General features: G+C 40.6%; 1 protein-coding gene across 4 annotated transcripts in view; it reads right to left on the bottom strand.

Annotated features, from left to right (window-relative positions):
• Window positions 1–26921, bottom strand: part of EPHA5 (EPH receptor A5) — a 339685-nt gene that overhangs the window by 27033 nt on the left and 285731 nt on the right. For all 4 annotated transcript variants that reach the window (XM_060781401.2, XM_060781402.2, XM_060781403.2 and 1 more), the window contains 6 exons: window positions 20871–20938; window positions 18262–18387; window positions 14666–14851; window positions 6917–6978; window positions 2387–2596; window positions 808–957 (listed from right to left, as the gene is read on the bottom strand). In XM_060781401.2, the coding sequence (XP_060637384.1) occupies window positions 808–957; window positions 2387–2596; window positions 6917–6978; window positions 14666–14851; window positions 18262–18387; window positions 20871–20938 (802 nt within the window). The remainder of the gene's footprint in view (window positions 1–807; window positions 958–2386; window positions 2597–6916; window positions 6979–14665; window positions 14852–18261; window positions 18388–20870; window positions 20939–26921) is intronic.

Raw genomic sequence — 26921 nt, 5'->3', positions numbered from 1 at the left:
AGGTAGCTGTTCTGACCCTGTTCATACACACACTCTCAGAAATACCCAGTCACAAAACCCACTTCTTCTTCCTTCAGTTCCCAAATCTCAACTCACTCTCAGAAGCTGAAATCTTTTCCATCCCAAGACTTGGCTCCTCCCCCCCTCTCTAGCCAATCCCAGGAGACCTCCAACTCCTCCCATATTCTATCTATTCACTCTTAAGATGGCTGCTTTACTGGCAGACCCTCTCAAAATGGAGGTTTGCCCTACTGACTTTCCAGGCTTCTACTCTGGCCTATTAGGTAAGAGTCATTATAGTAGCCCACTGGCAAACACACTCTGTCACCCACCTGTATTGCTCTGTCAGTCAACCCTAATAGTAGCTACAGTGGCAGCAGCACTCCAAGCAGCTTGAAAAGGCCATCATTGTATAGCAAAATGTAGCATCACTCCAGAGCACTGTAGAACATTTTGAATGGCAGTTAGGTCCAGCCACTCAATATCACTTGGAATGCTAATGAGGTAATACTGGGCCCGCGTATTGACTCACTGGTGCCCAAGAAAGAAAGTCTGAGGTCCTGAACATATGCACCTGATACTTGCCAACTTGGAGTCTGCTCCAGAGCAGATTCTTTTAGGCTGTTCTTTGGAGGCAGGTCTGATGGGACAGAAAGCAACTTAAATGGTATATCATTTTCAGAAGGACAGACAGTGATGAAATATGAATGGAAGCATCAGTATACATTCCATTTTTCAAAAAGAGATTAAACAATTATGTTCAAACCTAATGCTTGTCAGGACATTGATCTGCAAGTAAGTACTTACATCTTGATTCGTCATCTCCCAGTAGGGTCTTTCCCCATAGGACACCACTTCCCACATCACAATCCCATAACTCCAGACATCACTGGCAGAGGTGAATTTGCGGAAGGCTATTGCTTCTGGAGCTGTCCATCGGATTGGGATTTTTCCTCCCTAAGGAATTGTAAGAAGTGAAGAGAAATCACAGTTTCTCATTGTATCAAGGGATACCATATCTCTGAACAAGGCATGAAAATGATGTAGTATTCATAATGTAATTTGGTTGTGAGAGCAGGATGGCCTCTTTCTGTGTTATCTCACCTTATGTGTGCCTGCAGGCTGACTACTAATTGCCTGTCCTGAAGAGTTGTTTAAATTTCATTTGAACACCAGGACACATATAGAATTCACATCTCAATTAGGGTAAAGTAGCTGCAGGGGAAAAATCCAAACAAACAAGCAATCAGCTTGTTCTTGAGAGTCACTGGAAATCCCACCTCACAATTTTCAGGTGAACTTACTAGCATGTCAACAAAATGTTGTGTTCACAAACTCTGAATTCAAACTTGGAAGGAAAACAGAGATGGAAAAGATCAAGCCCAGAATAATATATCTGCCTGTTCATAGTCTAAAAAGGAAACATTGGTATTTGATTTAGTGCTTCCCTGCTGGTCTGTTAAAACATGAAAAGTACATAGAAAATATTGACCTGAGTATTCAGATAAAAATCAGACTGGCAGACAAAGCACTAAGTTGTTGCAGTGTGCCTTAAAATCATTTCTGACTTCTAGCAGACCTAAGGTGAAACTATCACAGAGTTTTCTTGGCAATATGTGTTCAGGGGGATTTTCCTTTGCCTTCCTATGAGAATGAGATCGTTTGACTTGTGGGTTTCTATGGCTGAACTGAAATTAGGACTTTGTTCTCCAGAATCACAGTAAAATGCTATATCACACTGGCTCTCAAAGTACTAAATGTTCCTCCCATTTGCTACATAATATTTTCCTGAGTGAATCCTTGTGATTGATTCATTAAAAGGAAGTAGTACCAGTGTGTGTATGTGTGATGGTGGTGGTGGTTAGCACTAAAGAACCAGGAACCTACAAAAGCAAAGTAAGTGGATACATGCACCAGATCATTCCTTTCCAAGGTGAATTTTCATTTCCCCCACCCCAACAAAAATACTGATATGTTTCCCATCCCATATCCTTAAAAGAGATAACTGTTCTGTGATAGTCCCCAGCACTAGGGGAACAGGGATGAAATTTAGTTGCTTGCAAAGAAGGATGCAAAAGTGACATAATTAGAAATAGGCTGGTATTCAGAAGGTGAAAAGCTACGAAAGTGAGAAATTGCAAAACACAATTGGGACAAACTAGTCAGACTATAGAGCTTGAATACTAGTGTTTTTTTTTATATAAAGTGCTGTTGTTGTTGTTTGCCTTCAAGTAATTTTTGCCAAGTCATTAAGATGACCCTAAGGCAATTTGCTTGTTGAAGACTCCCACCGATGCTTACAACTGTGTAGTAGAATATTTGGAAAATGTCCTAAGTGCTCTTCCACTGTCTTCTCTTATGCTGCATCCTATTCACTGCTCCTTACCCTTGTTGTATAGGCAGCTTCAGGATCATCTTCAAGAATTCTGGAAAGTCCAAAGTCAGACACCTTGCATACTAAGTTACTGTTGATTAGGATATTTCTGGCAGCCAAGTCTCTGTGGACGTAGCCCATGTCAGAAAGGTACTTCATCCCAGATGCTATTCCTCGGAGCATGCCGACCAGCTGAATTACAGTGAACTGCCCATCATTCTTCTGCAAAAAATAATGGATAGTGAGAATGTCAAGCAGTCGATCGAAACCCTGATGCAAGTAAAGTCAGTAGGAATTTAGTCATGGATCTTGGAAATGACAAAGTCTCATCTATACATTACTCACGTCCAGGTCTTACATTGCTGGAGTAATGTATAGATGAGAATTCATTTCCTCTAGGCCTATTATCTCCTTTTCATCCATCTCCTCTTTATTTATGCCCTAGCGCTATCACCATCACCACATGCAAATACGAAGATTTCTGCTCCAGTCACATCTTGACAATGCCTCTTTTGGGAGAAGGGGTTTGAAGAAATACACAGTTTGGAGGTATCCTCAACTTCAATTCACCTTCTCTAGAACATATAAATTGACAAAAAAAAACACCCTGTGTGGATCAGTTATATCTCTGCTTTTGCTATTTATATTCCTTTCAGTGATTTTTTAAAGAGAAGAACTGGCTTAAGTAGCTCTAAGGTGGCCTACCTCTGAATCTCCAGTTTTTACATTCATTTTCTGATTGAGAAGAGTTTTGTTGGACTCCAGTTCAGCTGATACAGCAGCAGTTTGTTTCAATTTGCAAGGCCAAGGGGCTTGACACATTTACTTATGGTAGTTAAGATTCTTGCTATCCTGCCAGTCCCTCCCTGACAGTTTCAGTTTGCTATTTAAAAAAAATAAGAGAGAGCAAGAAAATGTTTCAGCATCTTCACACACCTAAGTGCTATGTTCTTCAATGGTGGCTGATGCCTACGGGAGCTGGTGGGCCATGCAGCAAAGTCATCAGAAGCAGAATCAAGGCAATTCAAAGCATTCATATAGAGCACATTGCTTTGTTTAACTAGAAAATTATAGCAGAGAAGAAGTAAACTGAGGCATGCTTGCGTTAAACATATCAAGGCTCTGAAATAGGGAAGTCCATAGATTAACACTAGAAATTCAACATCACTAACTACCCTGGTGCAGGAGACATCGTATTTCTCTCCCTTTTCCTTATTCCACATTCTTTGTGTGTAAGGCAATACTCAGGAGTAAGAGGGACTGGAATATTTAGAAATAGCCTTTAACTACAGCAACCAAAATCAACCACCTTACATGTCTTCTCAGATGTAAAAATCCAGCATATGTAGCAAATTGAAGAGAGATATTGACAAGCTGGAATGTGTTCAGAGGAGGACGACAAAAATGATCAAGGTTCTGGAGAATAAGCTCTATGAGGAATGGCTTAAAGAGCTGTGCATGTTTAGCCTGAAGAAGAGAAGGCTGAGAGGAGACATGATAGCCATGTATAAATACGTGAGAGGAAGTCATAGGGAGGAGGGAGCAAGCTTGTTTTCTGCTGCCCTAGAGACTAGGAAGTGGTACAATGGCTTCAAACTACAAGAAAGGAGATTACATCTGAACATTAGGAAGAGCTTCCTGACTGTGAGAACTGTTCAGCAATGGAACTCTCTGCCCCGGAGTGTGGCGGAGGTTCCTTCTTTGGAGGCTTTTAAACTGAGACTTAATGGCCATCTGTTGGGGGTACTTTGAATGCAATTTCCCTGCTTCTTGGCAGTGGGTTGGACTGGATAGCCCATGAGGTCTCTTCAAACTCTATGATTCTGTGATTCTAAAGGAGGAGCCAAGCCAGATCTGTTCTTTGCCCCCAGGCTGCTTCTGTGTGGGGAAAAGGAGGTTGGGGGAACATGCTACTAAGCACTTCCCTGCCCTTGGGAAGGCAGTGGCGACCCTTCCTCCTCCCCCCTCTCTCCTTCAAGAACCACTGAATCTCCCTCCTGATTAATTGTCTTGAAGGAGAAGAGAGAGAGAGAAGACTACATTACCCAGCAGGCATCTGTCCTGTTTCTCCCACTTCTCTTTTCCACTTCAAACCAGCCAAAATTATGTGGAAGGGAGAGAAGCTGAGGGGGCTTCTCTGAGGAGGAAAAGAGGGAAAAGTAGAAAAACCTGCAGGGTAATAGAGTTGTCTCCTTCTTTCCCTCCTCAGTCAGTCAATTTTCTCCCTCTTTCCCTCCTCAATCATGGGGGGGGGGGGGGGGGGGTAGTGGAAAGGAATGGAGGAAGTTGGGGAAAGGCTTGGTTTACCAGAAGGCTCCAGAGTGATTTCCACGTGTAGAGATACCCATTTGCTGCCATTAGGAAAGGCAAATGACTGGTTCTATCTGAGAGGCAATGCTGGGGGAAATAAGGAGACATGGAATATGTGCGTCGCTCAGGCAAAGAAGAGGAGGGCAAAGGGGCATCTGAGACCAACAAATCAAGGGAGGGAGGCAGCCAATTTTGAGCACTATGTAAGCTAATGTGTACCCTAATTTATAAAGGTAATTTAGCCAAAAAAGGATGTGCATTAGACTTAAGTAAATAAGGTATATGGATGCTTATGTTTACATCAGAAAGTATGGCTCATGTGAAGATACAAAAGAGCCTAAAATGCACCCTTTGGGGATAAAGGGAGTGCATACTTAACTGATACCCTGATCGCTCTACTTTGGTAACATTGTTTTTCCATTTTGTGATGGAGATTGTGCTTCTCTGCTGTAAACCAATCATTGGACCAGTTCTTCCTGTTCCTGAAAATTAGTAGTTATTCTACTAATCTTGTACTGTACGTCACATTATTCATAAATTTCCCTGGAAAGTGATATTGTAGGGGGATAAAAAAAATCCATCACTAAGTATAGTAGATTCTCAGTTACTCAGCACCCATAAGGTAAATGCCAGATAAATTTAGTTTCTGGTTGCTTGAGAGTTACTGTTAAAATCGACCTAACTAATGCTATAGTCTATACTACAACAGACATTGAACTCTGTATTGACTTGATATAATAATATTGATAAATTTATTAACTGCCTCCCCCTGTGGCTCAAGGAAACAGACATCATTAAAGCAAGAGATAAACTATTAAAAGACTTACGACAAGATACAGTAACGAAAAGTAACTGCAAGCAGCCTTTTTGTTTAAAGTATTATTTCTTCATTTTGGGGGGGGGGGGCAGTTGCTTGAGTTCTGGTTAACTGACAGTGTGCTTCATACTTAAAACCTATTAAGAGGTTGTGCATTGTCCTTCAACTATAATTGGCATTTCAAAAGTTTAAAATGTTATTGTAAACTTTTAAGTTACACAGATGCTGTTCATATTTTCTCCCATCCCATGTTTTAAGATGTGGTGAGAGAACAAATTTAACCTAAGGGGTTTGGGTTCTGTAGAATCTCTTATGGTACAAATAGCATCTGGCATAATTAGCATTTTAATGAATCTGTACATGGGTTGTAGTCACATAAAGACAACTCACATATTTTCTCATCCTTAATAAGCAAAGGAATCTTAACACATGAAGACATTTCAGGATTTTATTATATTTGTGTTTGTGTGTGTGTTGGGGGAGGGGGGAGAGCCCCAAAGCCATTGTGGGAAACATCTTGTCCTGTGGAAAAACAACTCATGACCACATAATACAATGCCTTTTGCAGACACACTGCTTTTGCATACTTTTTGATATACAAAAAAGGGTTGAAGAAAAAGAAAGAAGACCTAAAGTAATTTTTATAATCATCAAAACATATACAAAACTTTATGTAATCTCATCCACTGTGAATGAGAGACTTCCTGTTATCAGCTGCCCTGTTCACATCTTGACTCATGACTGTGTCTTTCTCGATTGAATGGATCCATCAATTTCTTACCAGACTTCATCTTCAAATTTCAGGAAAAGAGATTTGAGCAAAATGTTAGGAAGAACTTCATGATGGTTCAACAGTGGAATATGCTACCTTGGAGTGTAGTGGCTCCAGTGTCAGCAGAGTAGTGAATCCATTCCTGGTTTGGGCTGGCCTTAAAGAAGCTACCCAAGGTGTTGAATCTATGAAGGAACAGGATTCCCACAGACTGCTGGTAAATAGGGTTTCTAAAAAGATTCCCAGATCAAAGATGCATATTGAAGTGGGAGAGATTCTTCATCTACATATTCATTTCATGGATATGTTTAGCCTGTAGTATGGTTACGTTTAGCTTGCAGAAGAGAAGGTTGGGAGGAGACATGATAACCATGTATAAATATGTGAAAGGATGTCAAAAGGAAGAGGGAACAGGTTTGTTTTCTACTGCTCTGGAAACTAGAAATAGGAGCAATGGTTTCAAATTGCACCTGAATATTAGGAAGAACTTCCTGATGGTATGAGCTGTTCAACAGTTGAATTCTCTGTCTTGGAGTGTGGTGGAAGCTCCTTCCATGGAAACTTTTAAACAGAGGCTGAATAGCCATCTGTCAGGGATGGCCCATGTGGTCCCAATTCTATGATTCTATGATTCATGTCTTACCTTCAAAAATGTATCCAAAGATCCATTTTCCATGTATTCTGTCACAATCATGACTGGTTTACCTGATCAAAGAAGATCATGAACGTATTAGTTGTAACTCCTAGAGTAGCAGATAGCCAACATTTTTTGTGTGTACCAGTCCCATGAATTTCAACTCATTAAGTTGTTTGAGCATGGTTGAGTTGCCTATGGTGAAAAGACTATAATATAGACTCATGTATAAGTCAAGGACAAAATGTGGAGACAAAGTTATGGATTTTTATATAACTCATAGGTATCTTGAAGGTGATTTCGTGAAGAGATGAAACCACAAGCGCTATGTCAAGGGGCCAGCTGCCCCTGGCCTCTGCCAGCATTTCCCTGCCCAAGGCATTCAAAAAGCTAGAAGTTGTGCTACAGCAGAGAGAAAAGAGGGGTTGATGCTTTTTGCAAGTTCTCCTGGGAAGAACTTTTACCACTCTATGCAGAGAAGGGGGGCACCCTTTTCATTTTTGGAATAGGAGTTAAGATACATACTTTTTATTTTTCAATTTTCACTTTTTCTTTGCTTTATATACTTCTATCCTTTTCTCTCTTTCTATATTGTTATTGTTCCCACTCTTTCGTTGTATTATGGAAAATCTAATAAAATTCTTTTTTTTTAAAAAAACAATCATTCTTGATTGTACAAATTCAGTGAAGGTGTTCCAGAGCACATACAGCTTTTTCACTTCATCAATTTTCATTACTAGGCAGACAAAAGCATAGACAAAATGTAATTGTTGATTATGTGAAAGCGGATTTTACTTGAGGCTATCCAACAACCATTTTCTATTCAATTTCCCCCCCCATATCACCTCTCCCCATTTAATCTACTACTTAATGCATTCTTTGCCTTGGTCTTCCCACAAAAAGAAAGTCATCTTCAACCTCAGCAAGATGGAGTGGATGAGGGATTAGAGGACATCCAACCCCAAATTGGGAAACAAGTCATCCAGGAATACCTGGCCACTCTAAATGAGTTCAAGTCCCCAGCGCCAGATCAACTACACCCAAGAGTATTGAAGGAACTAGCGGAAGTCATTTCCGAACCATTGCCAATCATCTTTGAGAGTTCTTGGAGAACAGGAGAAGTTCCAGCAGAATGGAGGAGGGCCAATGTGGTCCCAATCTTCAAGAAGGGAAAAAAGGATGACCCAAACAATTACCGTCCGGTCAGCCTCACGTCGACACCAGGCAAGATTCTGGAAAATATTGTTAAGGAAGTGGTCTGCAAACACTTAGAAACAAATGCGGTCATCGCTAATAGTCAACATGGATTTATCAAAAACAAGTCATCCCAGATTAATCTGACCTCTTTTTTCAATAGAGTTACAAGCTGGATAGATGTGGGGAATGCTGTGGATGTAGCGTACCTGGATTTCAGTAAGGTCCCCCATGACCTTCTGGCAAACAAACTAGTCCAATGTGGGCTAGGTCAAACTACGGTGAGGTGGATCAGTAATTGGTTAAATGGATGAACCCAGAGGGTGCTCACCAATGCTTCCTCTTCATCCTGAAAACAAGTGATGAGTGGAGTGCCGTAGGGTTCCGTCCTGGGCCCGGTCCTGTTCAACATCTTTATTAATGACTTAGATGAAGGCCTAGAAGGCATGATTATCAAGTTTGCAAACGACACCAAATTGTGAGAGAGATAGCCAATACTCCAGAAGACAGGAGCAGAATTCAAAACGATCTTGACAGACTAGAGAGATGGGCCAAAACTAACAAAATGAAGTTCAACAGTGACAAATGCAAGATACTCCACTTTGGCAGGAAAAACGAAATGCAAAGATACAGAATGGGGGACAATGCCTGGCTCGAGAGCAGAACGTGTGAATAAGATCGTGGACAACAAGTTAAACATGAGCCAACAATGTGATGTGGCGGCAAAAAAGGCCAATGGGATTTTGGCCTGCATCAATAGGAGCATAGTGTCTAGATCTAGGGAAGTAATGCTACCCCTCTATTCTGCTTTGGTTAGACCACACCTGGAATATTGTGTCCAATTCTGGGCACCACAATTCAAGAGAGATATTGACAAGCTGGAATGTGTCCAGAGGAGGGTGACTAAAATGATCAAGGGTCTGGAGAACAAGCCCTATGAGGAGTGGCTTAAGGAGCTGGGTATGTTTAGCCTGAAGAAGAGAAGACTGAGAGGAGATATGATAGCCATGTATAAATATGTGAGAGAAAGCCACAGGGAGGAGGGAGCAAGCTTGTTTTCTGCTTCCCTGGAGACTAGGACACGAAACAATGGCTTCAAACTACAAGAAAGGAGATTCCATCTTAACATGAGGAAGAACTTCCTGACTGTGAGTGCCGTTCAGCAGTGGAACTCTTTGCCCTGGAGTGTGGTGGAGGCTCCTTCTTTGGAAGCTTTTAAACAGAGGCTGAATGGCCATCTGTCAGGGGTGATTTGAATGCAATATTTCTGCTTCTTGGCAGGGGGTTGGACTGGATGGCCCATGAGGACTCTTCCAACTTTTTGATTCTATGATTCTATGAAGCCCTTACATCTGTTGACACCAAGGTTTCCTAGAACAGCTTTCTAAAATGCACATATGAATCTATTCAAAATAATGGGGCATTTTCCAGGCTTCTAGGACGCTTGTGCAAAGGGATTTAAAGAAGCGGGAATGGGAGCATGTATATTCACAACCTATAATCTATAGAAAATGTTGTTAACAAATAGCCCCAAACAACATTTATTTGGGACATTTTAATCATGCATTTAAATCATGTTAACTATTTCTATTATTTTAGTTCCTTGGGAATTTTACTTGTTTGTTATGTAATGATAATGTTATGTCCATTAGGACAGTGAGGGATTTATTTAATGGACTTTTATTTGATGGTTATTTTTATATTTGTGAGTAATTGCTGCTGTAAACCACCTTGGATCTTCAGAGGAAGATGGTATAGAAATGTCCCAAATAAATAATCAAATCACTGAAAGATAGGAGTTGAGTCCATGAAGACTGGGGAACAGCTGCAAATGCTAGTGACATTTTTGCATTTTGATGCTTCAGTGCACACTAACTTGATTTCATGCACAAAATTATTAAAAATATTGTGTATAAAGTTACCTTCTGACTATGTCTGTAAGGGGTGTGAGAAACATAATTGACTTTTGCATTTAGATTTAGGCCCAAGATATTTCATTATCTGAAAAAAATTCAAAACTCTATGCATCTGATCCCAAGCATTTTAAATAAGAGATTCTCAATCTGTATATCCTTTCAAGTGTTAACAGTCTATTTGGCTTTCCCCCAAGTGGCTACAGCCACTCACTCCCTGTGGTCATTTCTACCATCTTAGGAAAGGAAGTTAAAGAGAATCCAATGACCTTTCCGGCGCTATCCGTCAGCATGATGAACTTGGCAATCAGAAATGAGCAATTCAAGGGAACAGCTTGATCTTCTATGCATTTATCATTAGATCTCAGCAGATTGCAATGGCATTAAATGCACTAAGTTTTATTAGCAGATCACAGTGAGTTGTACAATGCAATTCCATCCTCTTGGGCACTTAACGGCAGCATTACAAAAAGAATGGCACCTCTTAATGACTCTACTCCCTAGAAGCACTGTTTCTGGCGCCCTTCCTCTGTTTCCATCATAACAGAATCATATTTCTTTGACCTTATGCTTCATTATCTGCATGCTGCAGGTTGAGAGTAATTGCTGAATAAATTAGCATCACATTAGAGAACATGAAACTAAGGACACAAATAAGTGTGAGCTTCAGCAAGAAAAATTATAGGCAAGTGGCAGGCTTGCTGAACCAGAGACCTTAGTATCATTATGAAGGTCTAGTAATGAAACTAACAAGCTAAAATTACATGACAAAATGGGCATAAAATGGAATGAATAAGGCTAGAAAGGCAAGTTATTAGAAACACAGTAGTGTTTCTGGAAGCTGCAGACCCATACTGAGTACCCCAGTTTCTGATAATATTCACTACAGTAAAATTTGGTTCCTGACATCATTACATTATTTGTGTCTACACAATTATGTTACATCATTGGCTTCTGGGGACTGAAGAAGTATGACAACATGCAAAGAAAAGCAAAGATGTAGAATGTACTAAGGGAAGGGATCATTTATATGATGTCCATTGCTAAAAGCAAGAGGAGAAGCAATGACCCCACAATCATGTCAGAATATAGTGTATTGTAGTTTCCAAAGTTAGTGTTTGTAAGCTTTGTAATGCAATGTTCCGGAGTTGTAATTCCTGTCTGGAAAGGGTTAACTGTATCATGAAGGAGGAGTTGTAAATCTCAGTGCGGAAAATGTTGTACGCTGTGTTGTGTCATACGTCATACGTCATCTCGTCACTGTGGAATATAAGGAGGCACTTGATTCTAGATAACAACGAAAAACCAAACCACGTAGCCGCTCGAGATGTTTCTTGTTCTGCTTAACTTCTAGTGTAAATATTATTTTAGTTTTGTGTTTAATAAAGTAGCTTAAGTTTAAGAAGATGTGTTACAGTGCCTTGTGTGTGCTGAGATCGTCGCCATTCCATTGACAAATCACCCCAAAAGCATTATTGACATTCATTCTCTATCTTTATCTGTGAATGAGAGGAAGGAACTGACACAAATTTCCCTACTAATGCTCCTCAGAGCCATACCTTGGCAGCCTGATCAGACTAGTAGTCACATATTAGTCACTCCAAAAAGTAGGAGTTCCTCTGGTGGACCAGTTTTCACAATTTCTGACATCGTGCGTTGGGCATCCCAGATTGTAGTGCACATGCTAGTATCTTCAAGGTTGGGCTTCTGCAATATACTTTACATTGGCTTACCATTGTACCAAGTTTGGAAACTTCAATTAGTTCAAATCAAGACTCGGCACTATGTGGTATGGTTTTAATCTGCATTTCAAAAAAAGAAAGCTATCTTCAACCTCAGCAAGATGGAGTGGATGAGGGATTAGAGGACATCCAACCCCAAATTCAGAAACAAGTCATCCAGGAATACCTGGCCGCTCTAAATGAGTTCAAGTCCCCAGGGCCAGATCAACTACACCCAAGAATATTGAAGGAACTAGAGGAAGTCATCTCGGAACCATTGGCAAAAATCTTTGAGTGTTCTTGGAGAATGGGAGGAGTCCCAGCAGATTGGAGGAAGGCCAATGTGGTCCCAATCTTCAAGAAGGGAAAAAAGGATGAACCAAACAATTACTGTCCAGTCTGCTTCACATCAATACCAGGCAAGATTCTGGAAAGGATTGTTAAGGAAGTGGTCTGCAAACACTTAGAAAAAATGCGGTCATCACTAATAGTCAACACAGATTTATCAAAAGCAAGTCATGCCATACTAATCCAATCTCTTTTTTCGATATAGTTACAAGCTGGGTAGATGTGGATGTAGCCGTGGATGTAACGTACCTGGATTTCAGTAAAGCCTTCCACAAGGTCCCCCATGACCTTCTAGCAAACAAACTAATCCAATGCAGGCTAGGCAAAACTACGGTTAGGTGGATCTGTAATTGGTTAAATGGACGAACCCAGAGGGTGCTCAGCAATGCTTCCTCTTCATCCTGGAAAGAAGTGACGAGTGGAGCACCGCATGGTTCCGTCCTGGGCCCGGTGCTGTTCAACATGGTTATTAATGATGAAAGGGTTAGAAGGCATGATCATCAAGTTTGCAGACAACACCAAATTGGGAGGGATAGCCAATACTCCAGAAGACAGGAGCAGAATTCAAAACGATCTTGACAGATTAGAGAGATGGGCCAAAACTAACAAAATGAAGTTCAACAGTGACAAATGCAAGATACTCCACTTAGGCAGAAAAAAATGAAAGGCAAAGATACACCATGGTTGATGCGTGGCTCGAAAGCAGTACGTGTGAAAAAGATCTTGGGGTCCTCATGGACAACCAGTTAAAAATGAGCCAACAATGTGATGCAGCAGCAAAAAAAGCCAATGAGATTTTGGCCTGGATCAATAGGAGTATAGTGTCTAGGTCTAGGGCAGTCATGCTACCCCTCTATTCTGCCTTGGTCAGACCACACCTAGAATACTGTGTCCAATTCTGGACACCACAATTGGAGAGAGATATTGACAAGCTGGAATGTATCCAGAAGAGAGCAACTAAAATGATCAAGGGTTTGGAGAACAAACGCTAGGAAGAGTGGCTTAAAGAGCTGGGCATGTTTAGTCTGAAGAAGAGAAGACTGAGAGGAGACATGATTGCTATGTATAAATATGTGAGAGGAAGTTACAGAGAAGAGGGAGCAAGCTTGTTTTCTGCTTCCCTCGAGACTAAGACGCGGAAAAATGGCTTCAAACTACAAGAAAGGAGATTCCATCTGAACATTAGGAAGAACTTTCTGACTGTGAGAGCCATTCAGCACTGGAATTATCTGCCCTGGAGTGGGTTGGAGGCTCCTTCTTTGGAAGCTTTTAAACAGAGGCTGGATAGCCATCTGTCAGGGGTGCTTTGAATGCAATATTCCTGCTTCTTAGCAGGGGGTTGGACTGGATGGCCCATGAGGTCTCTTCCAACTCTGATTCTATCATTCTATTGTATTTATATGTTTTAACTGTTTATATGTTTTAACGATTTTATAATTTGATATGTTATATTTACTGTTATGTGTATTGGTTTTGACCTTTAAAGCTCTACATGGTTTGAGCCCAGGTTACCTACAGGTAACCTCACCCTTTCCCATACAATCTCCCCAAACGCTGAAGTCCTCTGGGGGAGATCTATTGTACTAGCCGGCCAGAACGCGACTGGCACCTGTCACCCAAAGGACTTTTTCATTGCCTGCCCCAAGACTGTGGAATGACCTGCCAGAACTGCTCCATCAGCTAAATGAGCTGTCAGAATTTAAGACGTAATTAAAGACCCATCTCTTCCAGAAGGCCTATTCACAAGTTAATTTCACAAGTTAATTTGAACATGTGAATTTTAACCTACATTATATCGTTAATTTTAATCTATTTTACTTGTGTATTTCTGCTATATGAATTTTAATAGTGTTGTGTTTTATCATGTTGTACCCTGCCTCAAGCCATGAGGAATAATAATAATAATAATAACAACAATAATAATAATAATAATAATAATAATTTGTTTTATGTGTAAGATAGTCCTGTGTAGTTCTGCCTCAAGCTTCCTATTTTAGTGGAAGGTTTTTTTAAAAGATAGGAGCGAGCATTGAAAATAAACCAAGAGCACACCCAAATGTCCCGATATAGACAGAAGTATTGGGGCACTAGGAAAGAGTGAAAGACAAGACATAATATCAGTTCTAGCCTTAGCGGTGGGGCAGAGAGGGTTCAATGAATTGGAGGCATTTCTTCCCCATCAGTTTCCTCCTTGCAAATCTTAATTATTTCAGTTATGTTGAATTTCAATGAAAAAACGGAATATATATATATATGGATTAAATAGAGTATGTGCAATTTTTATGTGTTGTGCTTATGTGTATTTTTCTGGGGAGGGAATTTGTAGCTATTATTCACTTACCCTTTGGCAAAGAGCAACTGTGCTACTTTTGACATTGTTAACAATTTTCATTAATATATTAAATTTTCTTTAATATATAAAGAAAATGTTTGAAAAGAAATTGTGACTAACTCTAGAACAGTAATAAATACATAACTTCACAAAAGCCCCTGGTAGGCACCTTATCATTTGATGGCATCAAGGTACCAGATTTTAAAGAATTTCATAAAGCCAAAGAACCTATTACCAAAATAATACATACTCTTTGTGACAACACCTTCCAAGTGAATTATGTTGGGATGGTCAAACTGTCCCATAATGCTGGCTTCTCCCAAGAAATCTCGTCTTTGCTTGTCACTGTATCCAACTTTGAGGGTTTTAATGGCCACCGGCAACTCATGTTTCCCAGGTATTTTCAAACGCCCACTGCATACTTCACCAAATTCACCTACAAGAAAAATAATACCTGAGTAAACAGTCTGTGATATCACCTGCTTATTCATTTACATAACTCATAACTTCAACTAATGAGAGAAAAAAGTTCATCAATCCTTGGTGTTCTAAGAACCGGGGGTCTGGTTGGACCATTAGATTGTACTGCTGGTGCTCAATGCAGCAATATATGGAGTGGAGATCATTTTACCACACCCTGTAATAAACGTATACCACAATGATCTGATAATGTATTTTTTAAAGGAATATCAGTGAAATCTGTAAAAATGCAATTTTCAAGATAAGTAAAATTACAAGCAAAATGTTTTAATCCATGCACACAGGATCTAGTTCATAGTGAAAACTTGTACCAGACATAGTGAGAACTTGTACTGAAAGCTTGCAGTATGGTTTTTAAATTGCCCCACCTTAAAATTGGAAGAAACTCAGAGCAGAACACAGCAGTACAGGAGGCATCTGCTCACCCTAAGAAAGTGATGGGAGTGGAGGAATGGCACGGAACTACTTCCTAAAAGACAAAATGTTTGCTTGGGACTAATCCAGAATCAGTGGTTTGAGTAGCAATTCTATACACATTTACCTGGAAGTAAGCTCTACTAGATCAAATGGGATGTATTAAGAGCAGACTTGCAAGATTGTGATACTGAATGCATGTAATTCATTGAGAAACTTTCCTGTACAGGCATCACTGAAACAAAGAAGAACCATGCTAAAACACGGCAGTAATTCATGCAATTATCTACCATTATAAAGAAAAAATTGAAAAGTTACTCGCTATAATTTTGATTACAGGAGACTTCAGAGTAAAATTTTAAACGGTTTAGAAAGTATTGATAAATATCTGTAAATCCATTGTAAAGAATATGAACCCAAAATGCAGTCCACTACAAAAAAGTAGCCAACCACTAATCCCAGTAATAGATGGTTCAGCATACAATTGTTTTAATAATAAAAGGATAATAATAATTTTATTTGTTATCCGCCTCTCCTCACAATAAAAATAAAAATATTAAAAACACCAAATACTAATAAAATGTAAATTTGAATTTTATAGTTTAAAATTGACTGGGTAGGCTGCTGGAATAGATAGGTCTTTAACTGTGTTTAAAATTATGACAGTTCATTTAGCTGTCAAATCTCTTTTGGTAGGTCATTTCACAATCTAGGGGTGGCAGAGGAAAATATCCTCTGGGAGACATAAAAACATGAGCCTTCATAAGAGTCTATGGCAAAGTAATGTCACCATATGAAAACACCTAAAATAAAACACTTCACGTACTTAAAATTCTGCTCTCTCAAACACTACAGAGTTTTATAGACAGTGTTTGCTACATTGCAAAATCCTTAGTTTATGAAGATTTTTGGCAGAGGATGCAAAATCCTATTTCTGCTTAGTTTAGCGTCAGGATTTTAAAAACACATTAAGACAGTGGTTCAATTAAACATTAAATGATATCTTGGGCATTTTTTTTGGTAAAAGTTTTCTTCTAGTACTATTGATCAGTGGTTCTCAAACCTTTTGAGTAATGGAACCCTTCAGAAGACTTTTCCCCTCCTCATGGACCCTAACTCTGTCCCTAAGCACTGTAACCCCACAAAGTTCTTCCTTCTTTAATCTACTTCTATTACCTGAGTGTTTTATGCAATGCAGTAGGACTGGAAATAAAAAAAATCTAAATATAACCACAGACTCTTATTTTGGTACAGGAAAATATTGGATTTGAATCTAAAGTGATGAATGATATAGTTTTATTTTTGTAATTAGAATAGTTTTGAAATTCGATTTTATGTCTGACAGCTAAATATGTAAATCCAGGGCAGCATCCAACTTACTCCTAAATTTGCTTTTGGTGTAATCATAAGGTAAAAGGTCTGATTCACATCAGTAGGTGGACAGGAAGTGGAGCATTACTTGGATAGTCTTTCTGATTGCTTACAGCTATATGTCTGTCACTTCCACCCAACAGTCATTCAGTGGCACAAATTCAAATTTGGTTTTTAAAACAGAGATACACTGAATTTCAATGAGATCTTCACAGAGCACAGTTTGGCAGCCGCTGCTGTAGATGGCATGCATATGTGACTGTAGTTATCACCATTGCCACCTAGTGGTAGATGCTGTTGTTTGCTCCTCTTAATTGGCGCTTTGGTGCCCTGAATTGATTTCCTCAACCTTTGTTGTTTATTCGTTCAATCGCTTCTAACTCTTTGTGACAGCATGGACCAGCCCACTCAAGAGCTCCCTGTCAGCCGTCACCACCCTCAGCTCCTTCAGAGTCAAGCCAGTCATTTCAAGAATACCATCTATTCATCTTGCCCTTGGTTGGCCCCTCTTTCTTTTTCTTTCCATTTCCCCCAGCATTATTGTCTTCTCCAAGCTTTCATTTCTTCTCATTATGTGGCCAAAGTACTTCATCATTGCCCCTAAAGCGATGAATGATATAGTTTTATTTTTGTAATTAGAATAGAATATATATTCCCCTCCATTGAGCAGTTGGGCTTTATTTCCTGAAGTATGGACTGGTTGGATCTTCTCGCGGTCCAAGGCACTCTCAGAATTTTCCTCCAGCACCACAGTTCAAAAGCATCTATCTTAGCAAAGGCTAGGTCTTCCTTATGGTACAGCTCTCACATCCAAAGGTTACTACAGGGAATGCCATTGCTTTGACTATGCAGATCTTTGTTGCGAGTGTGATGTCTCTACTCTTCACTATTTTATCGGGATTGGTCATTGCTCTCCTCCCAAGAAGTAAACGTCTTCCGATTTCCTGGGTGCAGTCTGCATCTGCAGTAATCTTTGCACCCAGAAATATAAAGTCCGTCACTGCCTCCACATTTTCTCCCTCTATTTGCCAGTTATCCATCAGTCTGCTTGCCATAAACTTGGTTTTTTAAATGTTTAACTGCAACCCAGCTTTTCCTCAACCTGGGAGCTTCCAATGCTTTGGATTACAAATCCTACCATACAATGTATACTCTAATGCATTTGGAAACTGCAGAGCTGGAGTAGGAAACTGCAAACCATGATCTCTAACAACTGCAGATTGCTGTTGGTGATTCAAAAGCACAATCCGTAACAACTTGTCCAATAACTGTAGTGTTGGAGTGGGTGATTTTTAAAGAATGATCCTTAAGTACTTCTCCAGTTTGCTTTATCATTGCCCTGTGCCTTCCTTCTCTACATTTCCACCCATCATACTTGGACACTTGCATCATCAAACACTCTGGATAGTTTCTATAGGTTACAAAATATTACAATAAAAGAGTTAAATCAAATATCCAGAACAGTTCTGCAAGATGAACAGTTTTCCAATTTTAGTTTCTGGATATATTTACTTCGACTATTATGAATGCTATTATGAAGGTCAGAAAGAGATTAGAGGCATGGTATCCAAATGTTCTTACCAGCTCCGATAATTCTTTCAATTGATATGCAGGAGGCTTCTATTTCTTTGGCAAACTCATGGACAGCTTGATTTGGATCTTCGTAGGTATGTGGATCAATATATGTCCTTACTCCTGGTAATTTGACTGCACATAAAATTAAAGTTTAAGGCATTAAAGCAGTGATCAATGAGAACAACAAAAAGGCAGTGAAACTAGACAGCTTATGGATGAGGGATAAATTTATTTATTCATTTTTAATACCAACTGGCTTATTTCTTACTTTTCAAATAATATGCAAAATAGCACACAAGTATCATTCAGGTTTAACACTTTTCTGAATTTTGCAATGAAGTTATTCTATTAGAAATATATATATTAAAAACTCTATGTATTTTACATGTTGTTTGATGTTTATTCGTTCAGTCACTTCTGACTCTTCATGACCTCATGGACCAGCCCACGCCAGAGCTACCTGTCAGCCATTGCCACTCCTACCTCCTTCAATGTCAAGCCAGTCACTTCAAAGATAACATCCATCCATCTTGCCCTTGGTCTGCCTCTCTTCCTTTCCCCTTCCATTTACCCCACAATCATTATAATCTCCAAGCTTTCCTGTCTTCTCGTTATGTGGCCAAAGTACTTCATCTTTGCTGAGGGAAGGAAGATGCTTTAGAACTGTGGTGTTGGAGGAAAATTCTGAGAGTGCCTTAGATTGCAAGAAGACCAAACCAGTTCATACTCCAGGAAATAATCTCCAACTGCTCACTGGAGGGAAGGATATTAGTCAGGCATTATTTCCTGCAGTATTGAGTGGTTTTGATCTTCTTGCAGTCCAAGACACTCTCGGAATTTTTCTCCAGCACCCCAGTTCAAAAGCGTCTCTCTTCCTTCCTTAGAGCCACTGCAAACTAGCGTCTTGGGAGAGCCAACTGTGCCAGCACGACCAATGACGTCGAAGACTCCGCCTCTTTCTCCGCCTATTTCTCCGTGCCCACGTGGTTTTCCCTTTGCTAGGGCAGTGATGCAAGCGTACTCTCGCTGTTGACAGAATTTCAATCAAAATCCAAGGTGTTCCCATGCACACAGATGGCCTCTTCTATGAAGATGACCACTGTGATATGAGTGCATAGCCTAAAACAAAGGACATATACTTAAGACTTCAGAATACTTTTCCCCATATGCAAATTAATGGAAATAGCTCAATTCTAATTCAGAGAGGTCCTTGCTACAGGTGGCTAGAATTAATCACTGACACCTTCTGTTAGCAGAGGCATGTTTTTGCAAGTAAAGATTTCTTTTGGTTAAACTTACATGAAAAAATAACTAACAGATCTAGAAAGATTGTGCAACAAAATAATATAACAGAAAGTTCAATTAAAAATATGTGCTAGTGTGGTTGTTTGTTTAATTTATATATTGCTTTTCCCCTTGCACAGAGCCTAAGGCAGCCCAATATCCACCAACAGAGCATCTGCTAGCAAAACTGGTCTGTTGGTTATGATCTGCTAGCAGAAGCGACCCAACTCCCCAAAAAGTGGAGAAGAGGCAGGCCAAGGAAGAACCAGGTTACACCAGACCTATACCGCCTTAAGTCCAGGATGACAGCCACAATGGCAGCACAAAGTTAATCCAGAATGAAGGCAGTGGATTCCAGCACCCCTAGGTTAGAAAGAATTTGGATTACACCAGCGGTTCTCAACCTGGGGGTCACGACCCCTTGGGGGGTCACCTGGCCATTTTGGAGGGGTCGCGAGGCAGTCTCCATTGGCCCCGCCCCCTCATCAAAATGGCTCCCCACAGGGTGGATGGTTCGCGCTTCCTGCCGGGCTCGGGGGAGGCGCGAGCTGGCCAAAATGCTCCCCGCAGGGCCCAGGCCCTGCCTGGGAGCATGGCTTGGCTGGCTCACGCTTCCCGCTGGGCTCGGGGGAGGCGCAAGCCGGGCAAAACGCTCCCCACAGGGCCCAGGCCGTGCCTGGGAGCACGGCTTGGCTGGCTCGCGCTTCCCGCCAGGCTCGAGTGTGGTGGAGGCTCCTTCTTTGGAAGCTTTTAAACAGAGGCTGGATGGCCATCTATCAGGGGTGATTTGAATGCAATATTCCTGCTTCTTGGCAGGGGGTTGGACTGGATTGGCCCATGAGGTCTCTTCCAACTCTTTGATTCTATGATTCTATGATTCTTGTTTATTTAGGATATTTTTGAAAATATAGCTTATTTAAAAAGCACAGAGACACACACTGGCAAGGCAATTCTCCCCCCAAAGAAGCTCTCAAATGCAGGAATATTTATTTTCATTTTTTTCTTCCTGTGTCAGCTCATTTCTATAGGGCTGCTATATATCATGGAATAGGTTTCCTTTTTTTCCTGTTACCAGACTGGAGCAAACTGTAGAAAGCCCAAGATCCATTGGTAAAATGGAAGATAATCATTCCTCTCTCCCTCAAAAGTCAAGAGTTAAGCCCAGAATGTGTTGTTGTTGTTGTTGCTGTTGTTGTTGTTGTTGTTGTTGTTGTTGTTATTATTATTATTATTATTATTATTATTATTTATACCCTGCTTTATCTCTCCAAAAATATCTTAGTAAGCTTTAGAAGTGCTGTTATCTCACATATTATTCAAATTGCACTCACTGTGGCCATTATGAAAATGCATCTTTTCTTCTTCGGGGTCTTGCTTAGCTTTGCTGTAACCACACCGCCTGTCACAGAACAAGATTTAGACAAAATGTTAGAAGAAAAGATCATATCAGTGTCATTAAACATTGCCCATACTTTTAAAAAGGAATGCAAAGTTTCTCTGTATGCACATTTTTCTAGTGGACACATGAGAAGAACCACTGATTGGAATGTAGAAATCACCCATTGTCTGGCTTGCAAATCTTCTGGCAAGACAATAATCTCCATTCACTCCTTCATCTGCCAGACAGTTTTATCACCTTATTTTTTCTGGCTATGGTTTTATGTGGATTAAAAACATATACAGTTGGCCCTCCATACCTAAGATTCCACCATCTACTGTTTAAAAATATGTTTTAAAGATTCAAATGGCAAAGCATGATTTTGCTATTTTATGTAAGAGATGCCATTTTACTACATCATTGCATATAATGCAATTTGATTTTGGTATCCACAAGGTGTCCTGGGAGCAAACCCCAATAGATTTGAAAGGCCCACTGTATATTGTATCTATAATAGTGAATAAAAACTAATAAAATAAATATTTCCCAGTCTTGTGTATTGTGACAGTTTCACTAAAATGCATTAAAATGCACAACTTTATTGCATGCTACCTTCCCATCCCACAAATTTGATACAGAATGCAACAACACCACCAACTAGCCTGTCATACCCTTTCAGATTTCATACAAGTTTAATTACAGGTGAAGAAGACAGAACAGAGAAGTCATCAGCACTTCAATTAATAAAAACAATCACCTCCATGACCACAAACAGCATTCCCTTCCACCCTACAGGTATTCTACCGAACAAGTATTCTACTGAAGTATTGCTTTTGTTTTTAACTTAGTCATGATGGCACAGTTGGCGGCAGCTGGATTGTGGTTGAGAAAAAGCAGTAGACTGCTGTTCTGACCACACTGCTGACAGAGAAGTTTAATTTGGGGTGAATTCATTAACAGTAGAATTCGAAACATATGCAGGACATGTGGTAAGGATGTAGTGGGATTGTTGAATTGAAGAGAGTGGATTTAAACGCAGGATCATAGAATCATAGAGTTGGAAGAGACTTTGTGGGCCATCCAGTCCAACCCCCTGCCAAGAAGCAGTAAAATCACATTCAAAGCACCCCTGATGGCCATCCAGCCTCTGTTTAAAACCCTCAAAAGAAGGAGCCTCCACCACACTCCAGGGCAGAGAATTCCACTAATGAACAGCTCTCATAGTGACAGCCTTTGTATTTCTAAATGTGAAGATTACCGCAGACACAGACTGCACCTAGGAAACAGAAGACGTTTAGTTCCTGGGAGGAGAGCAATGACCAATCTCGATAAAATAGTGAAGAGTAGAGACATCACACTGGCAATGGTCCACATAGTTAAAGCAATGGTATTCACTGTAGTAACCTATTGATGTGAGAGCTGGACCTTAAGGAAGACTGAGCAAAGGAAGATAGACTCTTTTGAACTGTGGTGCTGGAGGAAAATTTGGAGAGTGCCTTGGACCGCAAGAAGATCCAACCAGTCCACACTCCAAGAAATAATGCCTGGCTGCTCACTGGAGGGAAGGATATTAGAGGTAAAGATGAAATATTTTGGTCACACAATGAGAATCCAGGAAAGCTTGGAGAAGACAATGATGCTGGGGAGGAAAAAAAAGGAAGAGGAGATGACCAAGGACAAGATGGATGGATGGTAGACTTAAAGTGACTGCCTTGACCTTGAAGGAGCTGGGGGTGGCGACGGCTGGCAGGGAGCTCTGGCATGGGCTAGTCCATGAGGTCATCATGAGTTGAAAGTGACAGAATGAATAAACAACAACTACAACAAAACTATTATTACTATTATGTATCTGTTTTGTGAAAAATATAAAGCATTTAAAGCTTGGTTTATCTACCTCTTGAACTGAAAAACTGGATTTCTTCTGCTGATATAAATACAAAAGATGTGGTCATGTATTTTGCTGATCATTTCCATCCCTTGGAACCCATCCCTCTTTGCAAATTTAAATTTCTTATTCCCATCATGCTGGAGAGAAAAAATGAAGCCTGGGTTGCAGGTTAATGTTTTCTCAATAAATGTAGAACAGAAGAGCGACATTTCCATTCTAAATATTTTTGCGGCATTTTATCTCACAGAAAAGCTACTTTCATACTGGCAATCACCCAGTGAAATGTTTATCATGTACATCATAAAAACCGTGGCTATAAAGTGTTCCTCCAACACATTTGTAAGAGAAAAGGCTGATGGGAGGATGACAAATCTTATTGACAAAGGGGTGGCATGAGATATGCACAACCTCCAATGTAGCTGCTTTTACAAGGCAACACTAGAAGATGATTCATATAGTAGGGTAATGGATGATAAAGGCCCGGGATGGATGGTCGTGAGTGCTTTACAGATGTGCTTCCAAGTTTACAATTCACAGAAGTATAATAAACAACCACCTCAGTAACTTGAATTGTCCTCCATATTTAAAGAAATAATAAAGCAAACAACAGTCCACAATGAATGCATAGAAGGAGAGAACAATAGAGAGTTTTATGATACCTTTTTGTGAGGTGGCAGTTAATATAATTATTATTATTATTATTATTATTATTACTTTATTTGTACCCCGCTAGCATCTCCCGAAGGACTCGATGCGGCTTACACAGGCCAAGGCCTCAAAACACAATACAACAATACAATACCTAAAGCAAATTAAAAACAGTTAAGCAGTATGAACAACAAACAATAAACAATACATCAAGACACTATAAAACTGGGCCAGGCCAGAGTAATGGGTACAAGGTTAAAAGTGCTGATGTGGCAGGAGGTATGTAGGATTATAAGTAAGTGCAGTGTGCGGTGTGCAGCAATCTTAGTTCTACTAAAGTGCTTCTAGGACTTGGTATTGAAGATTCCTAATCTGAGCAGGCACATCGGAATAGCCAGGTCTTCAAGTTCTTTCTGAAGACTGCCAATGTAGGGGCCTGTCTGAGATCTTTTGGGAGGGCGTTCCAGAGTCGGGGGGCCGCCACAGAAAAGGCCCTGTCTTGAGTCCCCACCAAGCGCGCTTGCGACACAGGCGGGATCACAAGCAGGGCCTCTCCAGATGACTGAAGTGAATGCGTGGGTTCGTAGACGGAGATGCGGTCACGCAGGTAGGGTGGTCCCAAACCATTCAGGGCTTTGTAGGTAAGCACCTGCACCTTAAATTGGGCTCGGAAAATAAACGGCAGCCAGTGGAGCTCCTTGAACAGGAGGGTTGACCTCTCTCTGTAATGAGCCCCGGTTAACATCCTGGCTGCTGCCCGTTGGACCAGTTGGAATCTCCGAGCCATTTTCAAGGGCAGCCCTACGTAGAGCGCATTGCAGTAATCCAATCTAGAGGTGACCAAGGTATGGACCACCCCAGCCAGATTAGCCTTTGCAAGGTACGGTCGCAGCTGGCGCACAAGTCTCAATTGTGCAAAAGCCCTCCCGGACACCACCGACGCCTGAACCTCAAGCGTGAGCGATGAATCCAAAAGGACTCCCAAACTGCGGACTTGTGGCTTTAGGGGGAGTGTAACCCCGTCCAACACAGGTTGCCACCCTATACCCCGATCCGGTTTGCGATTGACCAGGAGGACCTCTTGTCGGGATTGATCTTCAGCTTGTTCCTCCTCATCCAGATAGACAGAGCGGCCAGGCACTCATCCAGCACCCGAGAGGCCTCCTTGGAATTAGGTGGAAAAGAGTAGTAGTGTGTCATCTGCGTAGAGATGGCACCCAACTCCAAAACTCTGGATGACCTCTCCCAGCGGTTTCATGTAGATGTTAAAAAGCATGGGAGACAGTATAGAGCCTTGCGGGACCCCACAGGTCAAAGGCCAGGGATCCGAGCAGGCGTCTCCCAGCTTCACCATCTGGGTTCGTCCCTCCAGGAAGTACCGGAGCCACGACAAAACTGTGCCCCCAAGGCCCATCCCAGAGAGACGACCCAGAAGGATACTATGATCGATGGTATCGAAAGCCGCTGAGATGTCCAAGAGAATCAACAGAGTCACACTCCCCCTGTCCAGCTCTCTACGGAGGTCATCCACCAAGGCGACCAAGGCTGTCTCGGTGCTGTGACCAGGCCTGAAACCAGACTGTGACAGTTCACCAATGTGTTGTGATTGTGTGCCTTCAAGTCATTTCTAACTCATAGTGACCCTACTGTGACTTATCTCACGATTTCCTGGGGCTGAGAATGTGTGATTTGCCCAAGATCATCCAGTGGGTTTTCACTGCCGAGTAAGGCTACAAACCTTGTCCTTGGAGTCATAGTCTAGCCATAGTCTAGTCAAACCACACTGGCTCTCCATTATCAGTAAGATCAGAAGTGCCATTACTGTGTTGCACATGGAAGAGAAAACATTCAGAAAGGACCCTGCAATAGCAAATATCTCGTTTTTGTGCAAACTTTAAAGGAATTATCCAAGACTATGATTGTATTCCCAAATTGGGTTGGGGACCTTGGAGAGCTCCTCAGAAGTTCAGAACAAAGCTTGGACATGTTTTCAGATTATGGAGTCACACAGTAAAACTTAAGTGAGTTTTAAGCTAATGGAGTCACATAATAACAAAATTTGAAAAAAATATGTTCCTGGTTTGAAAGTGTTATTCCTGTTTACTTGTGAAGTACTTATTTTGAAAACAGTTGTTATATTCCATTAACTTGGTTTTGTGGCTGCCATAAACTATGTGGAATTGGTTGAGACACAATGAGATCTTCACTGAAAAACTATAGCAAAATGTGCTGCAGGATGTTCCGCAAAAACAAAGTTTTGCCGTTTAATAAACCTTTTAAATGTTTTATGATAGAACCAATTAGGAAATGACATTTATAACCCAGGAACAAAAATCGTGTTACATAGTTCATGCTGATGAACAATTGTTGGAATGCCAAACCCAACCAATTCCCCTACTTCCAAACATTCAAGTTCCAAATATTGTTAATTTGTTGAGGAAAATTATTCCAAAGAGTAATACTTTGCCTGCATTTGGCAGGCAAAATGGTAGAGGGGATACATAATCATTTTGATCTGGCAACATTCATTGGATTTTACAGGCACTCTCGTAAAATCACAGAGTTCCATTTGGAATCCTCTTGTGTTTTATTATGATTTCTGTCTTTCTTTTCATGTCAGAGAATCTACTTAAGAAAGAATGGAATAAATGCACAGTGACTCTTCATTGGCAATGCTCAGCACTTGCCCTGTGGGTGGACTCCAGAAATCTTTTCAAATTGAACTTTCTGAAATCTTTTCTAATGAAACTTTCAAGTCCATTTCACCTGTCTCCAGTCTTTGTATTTTAAATGCACATAACCTAAAACACCTAGCTCTTCCTTTGGATACTGCAAACTTTTTATTGCTGACAGATTCTCTTCACAGCTGGGTTAAATGCAGTCCATACAGATATTTTATTATTATTATTATTATTATTAAACTTTATTTGTACCCCGCTAGCATCTCCCGAAGGATTCGATGTGGCTTACACAGGCCGAGGCCTCAACACACAACACAACAATACAATCTAAGCAAATCAAACAATTAAAAACAGAATAAAGCAAAATAAACAACAGGCACAAATATTTACAATTATTGTATTGTCGAAGGCTTTCATGGCTGGAATCACTAGGTTCTTGTGGGTTTTTTCGGGCTATAGAGCCATGTTCTAGAGGCATTTCTCCTGACGTTTCGCCTGCATCTATGGCAAGCATCCTCAGAGGTAGAGGTCTGTTGGAATTAGGACAATGGGTTTATATATATCTGTGGAATGGCTGGGGTGGGGCAAGGAGCTCTTCCCTGCTGCAGTTAGGTGTGAATGTTCAGCTGATCACCTTCATTAGCATTTGAAGGCCTGCCTGCGCCTGGGAAAATCTGTTGCTGGGAGGTGTTAATCTGTGCCTGGTTTTTTCCTCTCTGTTGTTTAGCTGTTATAATTTTAGAGTTTTTTAATACTGGTAGCCAGATTTTGTTCATTTTCATGGTCT

This window comes from Anolis sagrei, chromosome 6 (genome assembly GCF_037176765.1).
Source record: "Anolis sagrei isolate rAnoSag1 chromosome 6, rAnoSag1.mat, whole genome shotgun sequence".
Lineage (NCBI taxonomy): Eukaryota > Metazoa > Chordata > Lepidosauria > Squamata > Dactyloidae > Anolis > Anolis sagrei.
The sequence above is the reverse complement of the archived record's forward strand: the minus strand, read 5'-3'. Positions and strand labels throughout refer to the sequence as shown.